This window comes from Drosophila teissieri, chromosome 2L, assembly GCF_016746235.2.
Source record: "Drosophila teissieri strain GT53w chromosome 2L, Prin_Dtei_1.1, whole genome shotgun sequence".
Lineage (NCBI taxonomy): Eukaryota > Metazoa > Arthropoda > Insecta > Diptera > Drosophilidae > Drosophila > Drosophila teissieri.
This window is the reverse complement of record NC_053029.1, coordinates 12,051,251-12,070,621: the sequence shown is the minus strand read 5'-3', so window position 1 is coordinate 12,070,621 and position 19,371 is coordinate 12,051,251. Positions and strand designations below refer to the sequence as shown.

The 19,371-nt window shown below is 43.6% G+C and overlaps 1 protein-coding gene across 5 annotated transcripts; it reads left to right on the top strand.

Annotated features, from left to right (window-relative positions):
- Positions 1-269: 269 nt before the first annotated feature.
- Positions 270-19,077, top strand: LOC122626689 (trafficking kinesin-binding protein milt). Of its 5 annotated transcripts, none has more exons than XM_043807048.1 (6): positions 270-547; positions 2,827-3,136; positions 3,471-3,680; positions 14,366-14,644; positions 14,771-16,376; positions 16,574-19,077. In XM_043807048.1, exons 2-6 carry the CDS (start codon positions 2,959-2,961, stop codon positions 17,667-17,669), a joined length of 3,369 nt encoding a protein of 1,122 aa, XP_043662983.1. In that variant the 5' UTR covers positions 270-547; positions 2,827-2,958; the 3' UTR covers positions 17,670-19,077. The 5 variants fall into 5 exon arrangements, with proteins under 5 accessions (XP_043662983.1, XP_043662981.1, XP_043662979.1 ...); XM_043807046.1 differs by having other exon boundaries at positions 270-637; XM_043807044.1 differs by lacking the exons at positions 270-547; positions 2,827-3,136; positions 3,471-3,680 and adding exons at positions 4,958-5,109; positions 9,025-9,989.
- Positions 19,078-19,371: the final 294 nt, after the last annotated feature.

The window sequence follows — 19,371 nt, the reverse complement described above, 5'->3', positions numbered from 1 at the left end:
GTAATTTGCTAGTTTGACCGCCAAAAATTTAAGGACACTGAACGACCTATCGATTGTTGGCTCACACGAAGCTTGATTTTGTAACATTGGACATTGTAATATTTCCCATACTCGTTAAGCTGGTAGTTTAACCATACAGATATTTTGTAGAAAAAAGAAACGCTAATCAAAAATAAAATGTAAAATCGGATGAGTATTGAGTTTCAAGTGGCGATAACGATTGGCAGGTCCGCCCGATTATCGGTGCACGGCGATAGGTTCGAGTGCAGCCCTGGTTCTTGCATGTGTTGGGCAGCAGCCAATCGAAATCTGGCTAAATAAAATTAGTTAAACTCTTTGCTTTGCCAGCACAAACGCACACAGAACGGTGCACGTTGCATATTTTAGACAATTAACCAATAGCAAACATTTTCCATATACTGACGAGCGCGATGTTAAGTGCGGAATTGAGTAAAATTCCATGTGACCCCTGAATTTCGTGTGCGTGTGTGTTTGTGAAAGCAGCGCGGAGAAAAAAAATGGCAAACACAAGCCAACTACAACAAATGTAGGTACCACACAGCAACAACAACAATTAGAAGGGCTACTACAGAGGGCCGAAAATGAAAATTCAATAATTGAACGCCTTGGCGCAAAGGTTAGTTTTTCCAAGAGCTGTGAAAATTATTATGAAATGTGAGAAGTGTGCGCCTGTGTGTGTTTTATAATTCCCGCACACACACGCACAGCTGCGCCCCCGCAAATTTGTGTGCGTGAGTGTTCATGTGTGTGTGTGCGAGTGTGTTCATTTTTTGACCTCCCCCAAGTAGCATCCCCCACCCACTGCCCCTCTAAGCCAGCTGATTCATGCTGCTGGTGATAAATCAATGCTTTTAATCGAAGAAAACTATAAAAAACAACCACATGCAACATTTAACGGTGTCGTCTAATGACCCTGCCCCATTAAACAACAACAACAAGCGACGCGACGCGCTACTTATATAAGTGCAAAAGCATGTGTGTGTGAGTGCGTTTGAGTGCCAAAACAACGCAACTTTAACAAATTGCTTGGCTTTTTGGCAAGCGTTTGAGGATTGTCGTCTCTTGGAAATTAATTTTAGAGCATTATGCCATCCACGCTAGTGTTTTTGGCCTGACAATTGCGCGCTCTTTACGTCTAAAAGAAAATGAAATAGAAAAAGAAACGATATTTGAAAAATGCCTTCCTGTGTGTGAGCAATAGAATGCGTGTGTAAGTGTGTGTGTTTGTGTTTGACAGCAGCGCAGTTGCTGCGCTGCCGAACTATTACCGTTAGCCGGCGGTTTTCATTCACGATTTTCCGCTTTGTTGTTATTTTTGGCCAAAAGCGAATTTCCCTCAGTTCTTCGATTTTCTACGTGTTATGCAATGCAAATTGCAGCCCAATGGGCGAAAGAAAAGAGCGCCATTGATTTTCTGCTGTTATCATTAGGCGTCCGTATCGCGATTTGCGGGGAACACCTACATTGTACCTTTCTCTTGGCGTCACATGCCGAAAACTCTTTGCTCTTTGTGCGTCATCGTTAAAAAGTCGTTGCGAGTTGCAAAAAACTCCAATTCACACTCAGCTGTGCACGATTGCTTCATACACTGCGAGAATCAAACTGGTCATTACTTAGTTCACATACCATTGGTATCTTAAGCAGTATAGTAAGGGTATTCCGTATCCTTATATGCATTCAAGTACTTATTATAGGCATCGTGTTCTACATCGATCATAAAACATCTGCATCCCACTGGTAAAAAAAAACCAGGTAGAAAACTCACCCCTTTTCACATAACTTGTTAACCTTTTTCAGTCAAAAAATGTAGGGTTCCAATATCACATCGTATTTAAATTTGTAAATATCTTAGTGGTATCTGTTGATCTTCAAACTAACCAGCTAATAACAATTGTTTTTTTCTGTGCTGTGTTTATTGACTAATTACACTTTTCCTCTTGTTCGCTCGTTTTTTTTGTTATTATCACCGCGGTTTTTTATGTGAGTTTCTGAGTGCAGGCGACGGGCCTCTGAGCACGTAGTCTGTCTGTTCCACATGGTTTTGGCCATCTCTTCGACTCTTGGATCTGCTCTTCGAGTACTCCACATTTCCGACCTCGAAAACGTCGGTATGACTCGACAAAGCTCGCAGACTCCGCTCGATCAATAAGTTTCGGGCCAAGAAGAATCAGTTAACGCCTGCGCGGTGATCAGGTCTCTTCATTGGTAGTTAAAAGTTTGAATTCAAAGAAGTAAACATTTTCCTAATAAGTGCTACATTAGACTTAGTCCGCAGTCCCAGTTGATCGTAATTAACAAAATGTACTGATAAATAAAAGATAATGTATACATATATATCAACTTATAACCAAAAATGAAAGAAATCTTGTTATCAAAAGATTGCTATTTATCTACGTGAAAATCTGACTAAACTTAAATACTTTGAATCCATTCTAATGTCCAAATTGTACCGTGTGGAAAAGCCCCAAACGTTTATTTCACAGAAATCGTTTAGCATTTCACGGGGTGTCTGACTTTGCGACTGCCAATTTAGTAGTTGATAAATTTTAGTCGAAAATCCTTTGACGTTTTACTAATATTTATAGTATTAATAATCATTCACATTCGCCCGCCGACTTTATCAGCCAGCAAATAGATAAGCAAAAGTCGCACACGTTCGTTCCCCTGTTCGTTTGTTAGCAATGAACTCATACCGATGGTAAATAGCGAAAATAGAGCGGAAAAAGTCGCCTGGCAGCTGGCTTATTAGTTTCATGTGATTGCCAGCAAATTAACACAAGCCCGCCTTCTCCTCTCCACTTTCAGTTGAGCAACTAACCAGACGCGGCACAGAGGAGGAGTTCCCAACGCAAGTGTGGTGCCCACCCACCCCGAGTCCCCAAATCAAGGAGTAACACTTCCACGACAATACTGCTATCCAGAAGCGATCACCATTTAATGCTATCCGCAACTTTGGGGGCCAATGGCGGCTCTCAGCCGCTCAGTCCCTCCGCCCAGGCGACGCTCAGCAAGCACCTGCCGCGCCTCCAGTCGAAGCGTCTCCTCCAGCAGACGCACTTGCAGTTGTCGCCGGCTGCCCCCCGACCACAGACCTGCGATGCCAGCTGCCTGACCGGTGAGCAAATCATTTCGAGCTTCACCACAGTCCAACTACCACGAGCTAAGCTTGCCCAGACTTAATACTCGTCTAGTGTGGAGCCACATAGATAAGCGTTCCATTGCTTAATCTAATCAAGAAGTCACTAATTCTCATTCATGCTTGGCTATTTAAGAAGATAATTCTTTTATAACCTGCAACAAATGGTTGCATTCAAATGAAGTTAATCAGCTGTAACAAAATCAGAGCGTCTGATTCTGTTGTAATCCTGAGCATGGTAGTTGGACAGCAGGTGCACTCTGAGCTACATTTCACACCATCGTGCTAATATACTATGTTGTAACTTTCACAGAGCTGTGCAGCAGCGAGAACCTGCCCGAGGTGGAGATTTTTTCGCTGCTGGAGGAGCAGATACCCAAGTACAAGGTGCGCAACGATTTCCTCACAAACTTCTCGGGCTATGCAAACGAGGACTGGTTTGTTCCGGCCCCAGCGCTGCCTATTCCGCCGGAGGGTCTGGGCCTGACCAAGGAGCAGACAAGAGAGTGCCTAAACTATTTCCGTGAGTTGCATTTTACTATTACTCTACTATCCTAGGCTGTAAAAAGTCAAGTGCATTTTCCATGACTCAATTGCGAATGAGATCATCGAAAAACCTTAATTAATATTTTAAGCAAGACTTGTTCCAGGCTCTATTTGACTTCATATTTGAGGGACCATATAGAGTTTTTAAATTCTTATTAGTATAGGAATACATATCTAGTTTTTCTTGAAGCATATTATTAAGGCATCATCAGCACAAAATTGCAAAAGCAAAACTGAAATATTCTTTGCTTCTTTTTATTTATTATCTACATATTGCAAGCCATAACTGGGTGAAGACCAAAGCCACTTATGACTTTCCTAATATATTTGTTTTCATGGCACTTGTCGGCTCTGGTTAGCTATACAATTGCCCAATTAATACGAATTTATCAGCGGAAACTGGTGTGTGGTCACCCTTTGAATCATTCATATTCCGTGTGAGTTATACAATCCGTATACTATATTCCGTATGAATAGGTATCTGTGTATCTTGTATGTTTCAACTTGTCGCTGGCCTTTTGTTTTCTGAAATACCCAATTGTTTTTATGCGTTTTTAAGTATTTTTCAAATTGTTTATCCACACTCGCTTGACAGTGAAACGCAATTTTCTTTTATCTACGCAAGAAAGCAGATTAAAAATAAATTGCCATATATACTATAGAGTGCAGAATTCTTTTTGTATCACATGCCAAATGTTTTTTGTCTCTGACATTTGTGCGAATATTATTGTTAATATTTCTTAAGCTCTTTTTTAAATGTTTAGTTCATGGTTATTTATGGTTTTTGAGTTGACAGCCATATGGAGATGATATGATTTAATAACTTTTTTAAGTATTCCTCCATTGGCTCTAGCAACTAAACAAATGCGATTAATATTCGTTGTTTATTTATTTAGTGAGCAAATCGAATCTTATTGGTTATAATACTATATATAACATATAATTTAATGAATTCATCTTGTGACATAATAATGCGGGGAGCAGATAAGCTGCTAAAATACAATTTTTAGAGAATATAATATAATATTATATATTGTATTGATATATTATATTAAACCTCCCGATTTATCGATTTCCCGCGCATTTTCAACACTTGTTGCTCTTGAATGTAGGCAGTGTTGTGAAACGGACGCTGACAGCTGTGGCCTGCCATTCACACAAGATCATTGCCACATGACAGCGCCAACGAAACAGCTGAGTGGGGCCCGGCCGGCGATCCGGCAACGCTGCGCGTGCTTTTTCTCATTTTGCTTTTCGATTTTGTCGGACGTTTGAAATCGGTGGGGAAAGAGGAAAAGTAATGGTGCTGCGCTCCGCGTGCTTGTGTGTGCGATATATTTGAAATGTCTTAGCGCCGCCGCGAAATAAATACGTAAACTGAATTGTTTGTGTGCCAAAACCGAAATGTAAGCGGTGGTCCGTTCCCGTTCGCTCTGTTAATAAGTGCGAAAATTGCAAAAATCTGTGTTTTCAATCGGCGTTGGCAGTGAAATTGTGCGTGTGCACGTCTGGCATAATTTGCCAAAAATACACGAGAAATATGTGTGCCAAATAAAAGCAAAAGGCACAAAATGGCAAAACGGCAAAACTGCAAAGAGGCGAGCCAATGGCACTGCCGACCAAAATCATTAACGCAAAATTATTAATAATATTGCTCATACGCGCAGTGTGCGCCACACAGCAGTTGGAATTTCTCCAAGTGCCTTTTGTTCGTGCCGTCATACGAATTGAATTTATTTTTAGGACAACTATTGCCAGTGTGTGTGTGTGTGCGTGTGTGTGAGTGCTAAACTTTTTTTTGTTCATTCTTTCCTTCAATTTTTTCGTGAATTATGAAGAGGAAAATGCTGGCTGTTGTAAACATTTAAAGGGAACGCGCCGCGTGTATTAATGTATTAATGGGTGGAGGCCATGGGCAGGGCATGTTGTCTGTCAGCTTAATTTGTTCTTGCCGCTCAATGGGGCTTCACTTCGCTTGCAGTTGTTGTCATTTCGTCTCTTTACATAATCGTTTTTCCATGCCGTCTCTCGGTTTCGGTTTCGCTGATAAGGAGCGCTTTAATGCTATATGGCCCATGGCCCTCTATCGGAATTCCCCTCCATCTCTGTCGCGCATCGACATTCCGTCTCTGTCGCTCCAAAAAGAACCAGCTGTTTGCCGATGTTTGTTTGCATTGGGTGTGTTCCTTCGATTGTATATAGTAAATATACGTACATATGTACATGTGTAATTTACCATTTACCGCTACACGAATTCCCGACTTCCAGTTCTTCGACTGCAGCCGGTTTACAGTGATCCCTGGGTACACAGAAACTCGGAAACTCCTTACAGATGCTAATTTGTGGCTCATCGCTAAGAACACAAATAAACAAATCAAAGGTCAGGCTGGAAAAACAAATCATGTGGAAGTGATCAATTTTGTGTGTAATCTTGACGGCTTTTGGAAATGTCTTCTTAATACAGTAAAACCTCAACCAATTGTATGAAGTCCGTCAGCATACATGTTAATTTCTGTATTTAGCATCGCTGGATATAAAAATATTAATTAACCAAGTCAAAGAAGAATATAATCGATATTACAGCTTTTGGTTTTAACTCTTCATTTCCATTAAGATTAGGAATGAAGCAAAAATTGTCAATTAGTCATTCTTTTAGACTTTGGTTTCTATACCCACTAAAAGTAATGATTAATAAGCATGAATCACAGGGCAGTGCATCTGTGTTGTACACTTACTTGACTACTTCTCTTATAGCCCGCCATAACTGTACTCCACTGGCGTGGCTTCTTGATCGATTGGCATTATCTTTCGGCCAGTGGCTCTTCCGCATCAATCAACGGTTTATCTGGCTGAGGAACGCGTTCCGTTGGCTCATCAAGAGTTCCGCTGAACACCAACCGCAAACTACAAGAGCACCAGTGCGCTAATGTACAAATGGCGCTTGGACTTGAGCTATGGGCCATGTTAGATGGACAGTCATAAGCGCCCTGGCAATTGTGCTTTTATTGGTGCTAAGCTTCGGCCGCTCCAAATTCCGCGCGAAAATTGGTGTCATGTTCGTGGGTCCTAAACTCGGGCAACCCAACAAAAATAAGATAAAAAGCCGCTTATTTGCGACTGACCATGCTTCTTTTTATTCGGCAAACAATTGGCCGAAATGGTTTACATACGGTGACACACTTTCATTGCGTCACTTAGCAAACGCACTGCACCTGCAGGCATTCGCTCAATCTGTCGCTGTTTTCCTCTTCAGCTCCTCAGCGTTTTCCTCTGTGTCACTGGCCTATTGGGGAGGACGTTCACATTGCCCGCCGCTAATTGGTGCAAGAAAATGTGGCTCAAAGCGTTTTTCCCGGTAACAACCACTTGATACAACAACTGACTACCCGGGCTATCACTCAACTGGCAACTGGCCTATCAATTGCAGCGGACATCGAACTTCCTTGACTTGGCCGTTGGTTGTTATTGATCGTTGGCTGTAAACGAAACTAATTAGATATTAGTTACTCAATGCAGATTTAAACACCTGAAGCTGGTGGTCATGATGGTATAGATCAATTAAAGCATTTGTATGGTTGTTTTACTATGTCTTATAGCAAAAGCAGTAGTAGTTGCCTAAGCACTAGAATTAAATGCTGTCTTTTCCTGTGGCATTTCCATAAGTATCTTTTCATTCATTACGTAAAATGTTGTATCTTCTATCTGATATTGAACTTATCCCTCGCATAAGCAGCTAATCCGACTGCTGCTTCCGTATAAAGCCTTGCAACCTGCCCATCTTGTAGTGACCATAAAAATGTGCTTAAATGCACCGAACTTTTGCCAATAATTAATTGCGAACAGCATTTGTGAAAGTTGATGTGAACCAAATACATCAGAAAAACTGCAAAAAACAAAAAAATAACTAAATAACATGCCAAATAACAACTGAGTTGGTCTTATGTTACTGCTGCCGTTTTCGTTTTATTTTCGCGTGTACGAATTGATTGGCCTTTTTGGGATGTTTTGCTTGCTTTTTCCCCAGCTATTCAGCTGTCTTTACATAATTACCCTACCCTGCGGCCCATGAATGTGCGATCGGCTTTATCTGCTCGCCCATTATATATCATATATCACATTTTGATTCAATCAGCCAATCAAGCTGTATGTATGTGCTCATTCTTGTCGCTTCGCTCGTTTTGTCATATGTCATATGTCGTATGGTTTATTATGGTTTATCTATGCGATAAAGTGATTTATTCCGCGGCTCCCTTCGAATGTTTGACACTCGAAGTTGGGGAACGTGACTCACAGGTGCATACGCGGTGTGCATGTCGATGAACCTAAAAAACCGCGACTAAATTGAGTTTTTTATGCAAAGCTCACTACCGCTCTCTCAACTGCAGGGATGCAAAAAAAAATTAATTTCACGTTAATAAAAAAAAAAAAACGGTGACTCGGATCAGTTGACTCATCTCCGCATCTCAGGCTGGGCACCAAGGCTTTTTGTTCGACTGGCCAGCAGCTCTATGTTGGCCATCTCATGCTGGCCGTTCATTTGGCACAACCGTTAGTAACTGAATCTAGCTCGGCAGTTATCTCAGCTGGGTTCAGCTCAGCTTCAGCTCAATTTTCTTTCACTTCGCCCCACTAGCCGGCCCCATAAACATACAAATTATAATCGAATCTCGAATGCTGGCTATTGAGAGCGTGAATGGACCAGCTTCTTGAGATGGGATGTGCACCATTTCCCATTTTCCATTTCCCACATTCTGAAGCGCAACCCACGCGTTCTTCCTACCTGAGTGCCGAGTTCTAGGCGTTGGTGAGTTGGCCAGAGTTTTCCCAGCAACCTACGTGCTCTTGGCCACGGACCAACTCCATTCGAACGAACAAATCTCCCAGTCCGGACCCGGACAAGGCTAACTAATTTGTAAAACTCGTTTGCGCCCAACTTTCCTCAAGTGGCTGCCACTAAATCTCCATGCCCAACATGCCCAACATGCCCACAATCTGTCCACTCTTCTGCTGCGCGTCGCGGTGTGAAGTCTTCGCAGTTTTGAAATATTTGTGATTTATTTTTTTGACTGGCATTGTATGTAAATGCTGGGATTTATATGCGCACACAACTTGCCATTGTTGGTATTTTTGGGAAATGAGGCAAACATCTTCCGCAGATTGATGGTGACTTGCCTAATAATCCGATAGTAATAAGAATCACATTCGGTCGGTCGAAAGTAGCCCTTCGATAAGTGCAATTTGTTTGCTGCACCTGCTGCGCAGTATTTGAACAAGAAATCACACAAAGTTACTTACACACACACGCATCGCAATCTTTATAGGCACTAAACGCAAGCCAAATCCAAGAAAAGCTGTTAAAAGAAAACATTAAATTCCCAGTTAGAAGTTATTTGTTCGTGTGTTCCAATACATGTTAAAGTCGCAATTCAAAGTGAAAAGTTCGCGCTAAAGCCAAGCAAACGATGTACGTAAAGCAAAATGCCACTCCTCAACATGGCAATGCGAAGTAAACCAAATCACCAAGAACCAGAGCCCCATCATCATCATGCCAACAAGAAGCTGGAGGCCCTGCCCATCATAGTCGAGCAGGAGGCGGACGACTATGGGCAAACCTTCGAGAATGGCAACCAGCTGAATAGCACCTTTTCCGCGGACGGAGTAGCCTGCAGTTCGTCGACCTCGTCGCTGGTTGAGAGCAAGTCGAGCAGCTCCCTGTGGTCCACCGCCTCCGAGGACTCCCTGAATGCCACGCTGATCACCCGCCAGCCGTCCAACTCCAGCAAGCACTTCGAGAACACCTACAAGCTGCTGGGTCAGCACCTGGACTCCAATTGCCAGCGCTCGGCGGACAAGCGGCAGCAGCTCAATGGATCCGCCAGCGATTTCGATAGCCTGTCCAGCTGCTCCTCCATGTCGGCGATCGTCAACGGGATTGAGCCCCCGCCCACGCGCCTGGAACTCGAGCTGGAGGCAGTGGATCGCATGCGCTGCATTGTCCAGCAAATGAAGTCGGGGCCAAAGTCGATGGATCCACCGCTGGGCGTGTCGGCTCCCCATCTGGCCCTGCTGCACGACTTCGCCTCGAAGGGACAGCGCAAGGTGGAGGGCAGTGTGCCGGGCACGCCGGTACCCAGTCCGATAACGGGCGTGCTGGAGGCGCCGCACTTCGAGTTGCCACAGGAGCTGCTGCAGGCAGCTAGCAGCTGGGAACTCATGTACTACGCCTCCAAGAACGTCGATGGCAAGAACTGCCTGAAGGTGGTGCGCAGTCTGCTGACGAACAAAGGTAAGGACGAGGTCGGTTCGGGATTATAAATAATATTTTAGGATCTGTCCTTTCTGAACTTCTAGCCATGCCTGTGGGCAATGTCAAGTATCTGATAATTGTGGCATTAAGATAACATGTAATCCATCACTCTTCATTGCACAAGAGATAACAATCACTCTAGTGGATAATTGCGTGTGCGATAATAGGTACACTCGAAAAGTTTTCAGATTTGCGGAACCCTTTTATAACATTTAGCGTTAAAGTTAAAGTTCCAATATCTAAAAAAGTGAACTTGCTATGACAATTTTATTGCATTACTACACGTGTGTATGCTTTTCATGCCTATATTGAATTAGTAATAACTTTATCTCGGGCAATTGGCAATGATATCTCCCTCATCAATGTATCGATATGCTTACAAATAGACATGGCTTAACTTAGATTGTTTTTGGTTATTAAGGTATTTTGGCAATGAGGCCTCACACTTTCGTACGGGTACTTTCTTCACTTATCACTGAAGTGCAGGCTGCATGTCTTAGCCTTAAATTGGGCCTATCTTATCGGAAGTCTTTTATATTTTACCAATTAATGAACTTTAGTGTTGTTTTCCCTGCTTATTTTGAGTTCTTTTGTTGTGGTCGACGTGTGAGCAAACACGACAGCCATTTTTTTGCACATATAGGCTTGAGCAAATTCTCCATTTCTGCCTATTTATTTTCTTTTATTTCGATGAGTGATGTTCAGACTGTATTTGCTTTCGATATACTATACTATATGGATCGTGCCGACTTGTTTATTAGAGCCGAGTCTGCCTTATTGATATTTGCACAACTTATGATGGCTTTTTGTACACTCCTATGTATAATCGCCTATAGACAATTTTAGCAGGTTCGTTAGGAAAACTATCAAGTTCGAGGGGAAACGAAGGGCAGGATGGCGAAAAGCACATGATCTCATCTTGTGCCTGGGATCTTTATTGCTAGGGCCGCCACTTATCTATCTGTGCAAGTTTTGTATTAATTTAGTTTGCCAAATGTGGAGAGGAGCTTTTTTGCCTTATCATCTGTTTGCCAGACACACTATCTTGGCCGATTGATTGCGCAAAAAGCTCCAGTCATTTATTTCCATTAATGCAGGCAAAAAACCACATGACATTATTGTCTTGAAATCATCACTGAAGTTCTATTAGCGTAAAGCTGCCAAAAACCCATTAAGTACAGTTTTATGACTTGGCACGTAGATCTTAAAAACTTGAAAACTAATCAAGACACTATACTAAAGTGTTTTAAACTATTAATTTCCATAAGGGATTTTACGGGATTTTTTATAAAATGAATAAATAAAGGATAATAGTACTGTGCAACTTGCACGTATTTATTCATTTATAGGGTATAGTATAATATAACCTGCTATACGTAGACGCAAGATAATGAGTTTTCTTCCAATCTTTATGACTGTCCGACGCGTGCTGTAAATCATTAAGTGGAACATTAGCGGGTACATAAACTCTAACTAGATTTTTAAATTTTAGAGCACGAAAAAGTGTCCGGAAGATCGTAATTCAGCTAATCCGATCCATCGCTGATCCTATCCCACTTCATTTTGTGCAATAGTCTTCTACCTGATTTATCTACATAAATGTTTTGAAATTCTTGGAAATACCTTTGAAATAGCTACGCAGAAAATTACCCGCGTAGTTTTTCGCGCCCTAACCATGAATGGGATTAGGATTAGGCGGAAATTGGTTCCGGTTTTTAGTTGGAGTTTTCTCTTTTCACGCTGTTTACCTGAAAATAGGAAATATGATATATTGTGAGAGGAAACAAACAATTGGCAAAGGGATTTCATGGCCTGGGGTCGTTTATCCGACTCATGTGCATCCAAAGTTTCGAGTAAAATATCTGCCTTGCTCTTATACAGGGTAAACGTACATATGTAAATGTAGTTCAACTAGTCCTGCTTTAGTATTAATGCTTAAAGTATTAATGTAACTCTGGTCAAATATGCCGCCAGACTTAGCCTACATTTCGCATTCTTTCGTAACATATTTTCTAAGAAGAATTGATTAGTTACGCAGTATCAAAAAGTCGACCCTCTTAAACCGCTGCTTTATAACTTTTTTGAGCTGGTAACACTGTACCGCTCTCTGGCTCTCCCATTTACTCTCCCCAAGTGTGGATAGCATGGTGGTGGATGTGGATTTCGATTCCAATACAACAAACGAAATTCATTCACTCTTGGCTTCCACGCCTCGCGTTTGTCATTCTCTCGAGTATCTGCAATCTGTAAATTACACAATTTGTGCAAAATCCGAACGGAAAACTAAAACAATTTGTGCCAAACAATTTGCCAAAGTCAAGGAGTTGAAATTCCAAATAGTGTACATGCGGTTAAAGATATAATGAACGATTCGAAACGTTTACAAACTGCGAAAAGAACATTAAAAAACAGCACGCAAAAGGCGTAAGAAGAAGAGATTGTATTTGTGTGTGTGTACCGTCACGAGTTTGGAGCGCAGTTTTCGTTTGTCTTCTTCTTTTCATCTACATATATTTGAAGTTTTCGCGTTTATAAGTTTGTTTGTTGTGTGTGGGTTATGTCTCTAACCTTTGGACTTTTGAACTGCTATTATATATTTATTGTGAAGTGAAGTGAAACGCCGAAATAATTAGCAACATGTGAGTTTACCAAAATTGTCTTTTTGTAGTATTTCTATTAAGAATTCCCAGCTGTAGCCGTAACTATTGCCATTTCCCTTTCACTGGAAATGTCTTGGGGGAAAACGCCTTTTACTTTAAGTGATGCTGCTGCTGCTGCTGCAGTTGTTGTTGTTATTGCTGTTTCTATTGTTGTTGCTGCCTGCGCTGCCGGTTCTCCTCGGTCGACGTCGACGTCCCAGCTGCCATTTGAGTGTGTGCGTTTGGCCGAGCAAGAAGTTCCACTTCCAGTTTCCAAGCTGCGCTCATGGCTATTTATAAAAACAAAAACAAAAGATAACATTGAGCCAGTCAAGCGAGGTTTTTTTTTTGCTTTTTATATATATTTTCGGCCAAGCGAAATCTTCGAAAGAAATAAATTAACGAGCTGCAAGTGATTTTGCGCATGCTCCGCGTTTAGTGGGTGGTAAAGAGAGCCAAAAGTGAGAGGAAGTGGGAGAGTGGGAGAGAGCCGCGCGATGACAGTTATTCATTTTCTCTTGTGACTCTGGACAATTCGCATTAATTTAGCAATTAGTTTTAATGTTTACATTCACCGAGCATCAAGGCAATTGAATAAAAAACTACAAAATCATGTGACCCCCGGGTGAAACGAAATAAAAGAAACGGATAAACGGGGTGAAATACGCCAAGGGAAAAAGAAAAACACCCCTCTTTGTATCGCCAAACAAGCCGAAAGTGCCTAGACGGAATTTGTAAAATGCTTTAAAAATTACATAATACAAATCGAAGGGGAAATCGCCGAACGAAAAGATTTAAATTTAAATGTGATTAGATCTCAAGCACAAACGCTAAGTGACTAAGAAAAGAATTTGCCAAAGAAAACGAAAGAAATCAACAAAGACAAAATGACGCACGTAAACAATGGGGAAGTAATGGAAGAGGAGATGGAGCCAACGGGAGAGCGAGAGAAAGAGAGTGACTGGGAGACTGCTGCCGGCAGCGGGGTCCATCATCGATTTTTAGCCAGTGCATCGGAGCGAGATGCCAATAGCGGGAATGCATTGGAAGCTGCAGCGACAGCCAACACTGCAAAAACAGCCACAGCGATTACCAACTTGGAAGACTTGGCCTTTGATGCATGCCAAAATTGGTCGGAATTGCACCAAGACTTCTTCATCACGGACGATGAACTTGAGTACGAGGATGAACTCTCTTTGGGCAGCAGCATTGGCAACATGGCAACAACAACGATAGCAGATGCAGCAGCAGAGGGTCTAATAACGGGAGAACAGCAGAACGAGCAGCTGCTGATGGAAGGTGCTTATGCTTTAACTGTTAAATCGATGAACCCAGTCCAGTGTGGAGCTATTGCATTGTTTTCCAACACTGTCAACGGGAGCCTTTCTTAAAGTGTATCCCCGATACGGTGAACTTTTGAAAACTTTGGGTGTCTTCTGTAACAAACAGTAAAGAGTTCCTACTTTTAAACAAAATTTGTTTACAGTAACAAAAGTTTGCGAAAAGATTTCCAGTTTTTATTGAGAAGATATACTCATAAATATAAGTGCTAACACTTTAAGTTTGGGGAATTTAGTTTTTTTTAACACTGTCAAACAGAGCCTGTCGAACAAATTGCCCTCAGTTTTCACGAATATAAATACTTAAACATAGTTATTCCATCTATTGATCTGCGTTTAAAGTTACATAATTATTTGATTTTTATATATTTTATAGTTCTATGCGGCAACCGCGTTAGCCAGATGACTCGGGCGTACGATGACATTGAGGCCGTGACGCGACTGCTGGAGGAGAAGGAGAAGGACTTGGAGCTGACCGTGCAGATTGGCAAGGAGCTGCTCACCCAGAACAATGCACTCGAGGCACGGGTCGCGGATCTGGAAACCGATCTCAAGGCCTCCAACGACGATCGCGCCCAGCTGGTTCACGAGCTGCACAAGAAGAACGAGCTCATCTCTGTGCTTACCAACGATGCAGATGATGGCACAGATACTGGTGAGTTAAGCACAGATAACGTTATCTATACGGGTAGCTAAGTGACCGAAAGATCAACTTTGAATACGTCCAAAAGTACTTATTTCGCGATTTAAAGACTAATTATATGTAATTGTTGCTCCACAGACACTCCCACCATGTCGAAGTCTATAACTTTGGATCTACTGCAGCGCAAGGTCAACTCTCTGCTTGACGAAAACAAGTCTCTGAAGTCCGAGGCCACCCAACTGGCCCACCAGACGGACGAGGTGGAGGAGCACGAGCGCCAGCTGATGGCCGATATCAGTGCTCAGTTAAGCGATGCCAATTCGCAGTACGACAACCTCAGTTTGGAGTTGGAACGGCAGCGGGAGGAAAACCGGCTACAACATGATCAGATCGTGAACCTGACCGCTCGCCTGGCGGAGGCGGAAATGCGGCTACACCAACTGACGCAAGACAACGACGAACATCTCTCACTGCTGCACGTGACCAAAGAAAACCAAAATGCTTTGGCACTGGAGCTGGTCGAGTTTAAGCAGCGTTACGAAGAGGTGCTCGCTCTGCTTCACTCTGCTCAGGATCAGCTGAAGCAGCAGCGAAAGCGGTCGCAGCCACAGGCCAGGAGCTCCTTCCTCGGCGGCCTTGGAACGAGTGGCGCTGGCATGGGCGGTAGTCTCTTCGCGCCGGACTCGCTGCATTGCGAGCTTATGGAGTCGTCACTGTACTCAGAGAACAGCCTAGACTCTGGCATATCCGGCGACAGCCAGCGATCGGCGGATCGTATAAGCCGCATGATGATGCACATGCCTTCCGGCGGCATGAGCTCGTCCACCATGGGAGGTAGCGTGTACGCGGGAGCTGGCAATGTACCGCCTTACAAGCGGGTGTTCGACACAGTGCGATGTGCCGGCAAGAGCGGCAACTACATGGACAGCGGCAACGTGTCGATGACCCAACTGGGAGCTATGTCGATGAGCAGCTCTTCGGGGCCGCGCATGGCTTCGATGGCGTATCCAGCGGGCTCCTACTATCGTGGCGGTAGCAATCAATCGCTGGGAGTTAAAACTCTGTCCAGCGAGAGTCTCAACTCCCAGTCAGATGACGGCTATCCAGCCCAGCCCTCTGGTGTGCCAGGAGCGCCCGGCGCCAAGGAGCTGGAGGCGGCGCTCAAGAGGCTGACGCCGGCTGAGGTTTTGGCCCGCCGTGCTATGTTGTCCTATGCGCCGGCTGGAACCTATAACTACGACGAACCCATTGGTCACGGTACAGGTAACGTCCGAAACTCGGATCTGCCGCTGGGCGTGCGCACGCCGGACAGTATCATGTCCACCGGCTCCTCGGGAATGTCGGGTTCCACGAATCACATGTCCGCCTCGATGACGCACCAGTGGCGCCTACCCGAGAAGCTGCAGATCATCAAACCCATGGAGGGATCGCAGACATTGCATCATTGGTCGCGCTTGGCCACGCCCACGCTCAGTGGACTGCTGGACGAGCGTCCCGGCGTGACGATCCGTGGTGGACGTGGGCTGGACGATCTGGGCATGCAGATCTACACGCTGTCGGACGTAGAGGAGGACGTTAGCGATGATCTGCCCGGCAAGCAGTTTGAGGCACCGGGCTGCACGTTCACGTACACCAACAGCATGGTCATGCATCCGGACGACGGATTCGTTAACGATCTGTCGTTCCTCTCGCAGTCGCAGATGTCGTCCCGAATGGCCTCCACGTCGACATCACGACAACCCAGGTTAGTATAAAACATAATTCGAACTTGTAATTAAACAAATGAATGAAGGAAAATAGTACCTGAGGTTTGAGTGATGTAGATTACTTCACCTTTTTGGTACTAACTGCCATGTGAACATACATGTTTTTGACACTCGTTGGTTTTTACCGTTGGTTTGTAAGCCCGAATTCTAATTCTCTTCTTTCGCCCACTTTCAGTTGTCCTGCCACGCCTCGTGCTGGACTGTCGCGTAAAAATTCCTGCTCCACATTTTCGGTGAACCTCGGACTCGCTGGAATGCTGAATGAGAGGGGCATCAAGGCGGTGACGCCCAGTGCCCTCAACACGCCCGCCGGTCCCAACTTTTCGCCCACGGTGACGCCATGCAATAGCCCGGAGGGATCACCTCCGCGCGCCCAGTCGCCCGAGCCGCTCTTTGGACTGCTCTCGTCTGGGGCGGATCTGATCCGACGCAAAATCGTAGGCGATCAGCATCAGCAGGCGCAACAGAAGCAAAGGAGCAGCCTTAGCAAGCAGCAGCAGCAGAAGATCATGCTGTCGCACCTGGAAAGACGGGCCCTGCGATCGCTGAACCTGATTGAGAAGGTGGAGAGCATTGGACTGGAGAACATAATAAGCGCACAGAGAGGCCTTGGCTCAGGAATTGCGAACCGCAGCAGCTCGCCCCTGAGCAGTGGCAGCCTGCAGAGTCTCCACACCAGCAGCAACAGCATCGTGGACGACATACACTTCGATCGGGCACAGATCAAGGGTGTCCTGCATCGAGGCCTAAAGTCGCCCACGCCCGCTACACCATCAACATCAGCTGCAGCGGCTGCGGGACTAGCTATATCGACGAGCAGCAGCACGAGCGCCTACAACAGCGATGACAGCGACGACCAGGGCTTGGTAATGAAGATCAAGCCGTCAAAGAGCGCGACACCCACAACAACAGCAGCAGCAGCAGCACAAAGTCAGCCTAGTTCAGGAGCGAGTGCCCAGACGACGACATCAAACGGCACGGCAAGCGAAACGCGACTGAAGCAGATGCAGCGCCAGAAATCGCGCAGGCAGCTAAAGAACGGAATGGCCAACCAGAGGCCTGACCTGGGCACAATTTCTGGTGCCGGAGGAGGCGGACGAGTACGTCCCGATCTGGGAAAGGTAGCCGACAGCGGCAGCAGCAAGCTCAGCACCAAGCGAAATGAGGCTAAGCCTGCGGAGGAGGAAGAGGCGACACCACAGACCATCACACAGGCGTTTGTGGGCTCAGTTAGTTCCTTGCTTTTTGGCCGCAAGGGCGGTTGGCTGTAAAACTAATAGCTAATCATTCACAACCTTACTCTTACGCTTGCTGGACTATAGTTTACTTTTAAAGGAATGGCAAGATGCCTTTTGCGAGTAAAATAACATTTTTATTTAAGCACTACGCGAGAACAAGTTGAATAACGAAACGTAATGTATCGTGTGATGAACGTTTAGTTTAATTTTTCTGTTTGAAACCCCGCATAATGCCTGTCATCGCCACCATAAGCAACACTGGAAGAAGGTTTTAGTGTTTGTAGCTGTGATTTGTAAATACATATAGAGAAATGTTTAAATTTAGTAGTTATTAATCAAGTACTTCGCATATTATTATTATTTTTGCTTCAACTGACGGCGGCAATACAAGAACAAAACGATGGCCAGTTCGTTAGAAAAACGAGTTCCAAAGCAGCTATTTTTAATTTACACTACATTTTGCCAATTTTGTATTTATTTTCCCTGTGTTTATTACCACTTAAACGAACACGAAACCAAGTATACATTTATTTTTATGATTTCGTTGTGTATAGGGTCAAAGCAGGTGCAACGTTGTAAATATGAAGAACAAAATGAGAGAAATCAATCTGTAACTTGAATGTGGTTAAGCAAAGAGGTACATATATATATTTTTTTACACGCGTATATAGTTTGCGTTTTTCGCTTTCCACACAAGAGACGTACTCCGTAGCCCCACTTAATACTGTATCACAAAGGTCATAACTCAAAATGCTATTGCTTTGACTTAAATCTTATTTCGGTGCTAATGGCGCCAAACGAAAATACATCAATTATAGCGAAAAACGATTATTTTTCTAGTCCTACACTGGGCGGGTGCTCGTTTGGCTATGCAGAACTTCAGAGCATAGCTTCAAAACAGAGCGCACTTAGCCCGAGACACAAAAGAACTTAAGAGCACGGAACAAATGTGTGAAGAAATCCGTATTAATAGGTTCATCGATAAGGAACCGCATCCAAGATCCAGTAATAAACCAACCAAGCATTAGCAATAAACGGACACATGTTATCCAATCACTCGCGAACACACACTAGCTCGCAGTTATAGTCTATTAGCAGGATTCTCAAATCAGAAGTTTAAAGTTGGCGATCAGATCAGTACTTGTGTTATCTTGACTTCGAGTGGTTTTAATTTGAAGAACGAAAATATCATGGATTAAGAATATATCGATTAAGATCAAGAAGTAACATATGTTTATTGGAGTTGTACGCGTTTTTCGAGGATTTTTGTTTAATAGCATTTCAACTGAGGAGTTGGCACTAAAAGCTAATCGAGTGCATGCCCTAAAGCGTAAATTATACAACAATTTGGAATACAGAAAGGATTGTAAAAGTTATTAGTTTTAATTATCAATATATTTATTTATATCTGCAAAATAAAGAGAACATCGTTAAATACAAATTGACCGAAAGAGTTTTCATTGGCATGGGTGTGGATTGTCTGGACTTGCAATCTTAAGTATTGTAACAAATTGGAGGTAAAATGTATGCAATTTGTTTCCTAAAGTAAAATTACTTGTCACCTTTATAGATTTGCAGTATAAGTTGCATATTTCTTCAATCAGAGGATCTCACATTGCATTAGTGAAATATTAACCATGCTGATACCTACAATATTTCAAACAGTACGGGAAACCCGCCAAACTAGATTTAACTTTTCGAAAATACCAAAACCTACCGCAACTGTTAATGCTTG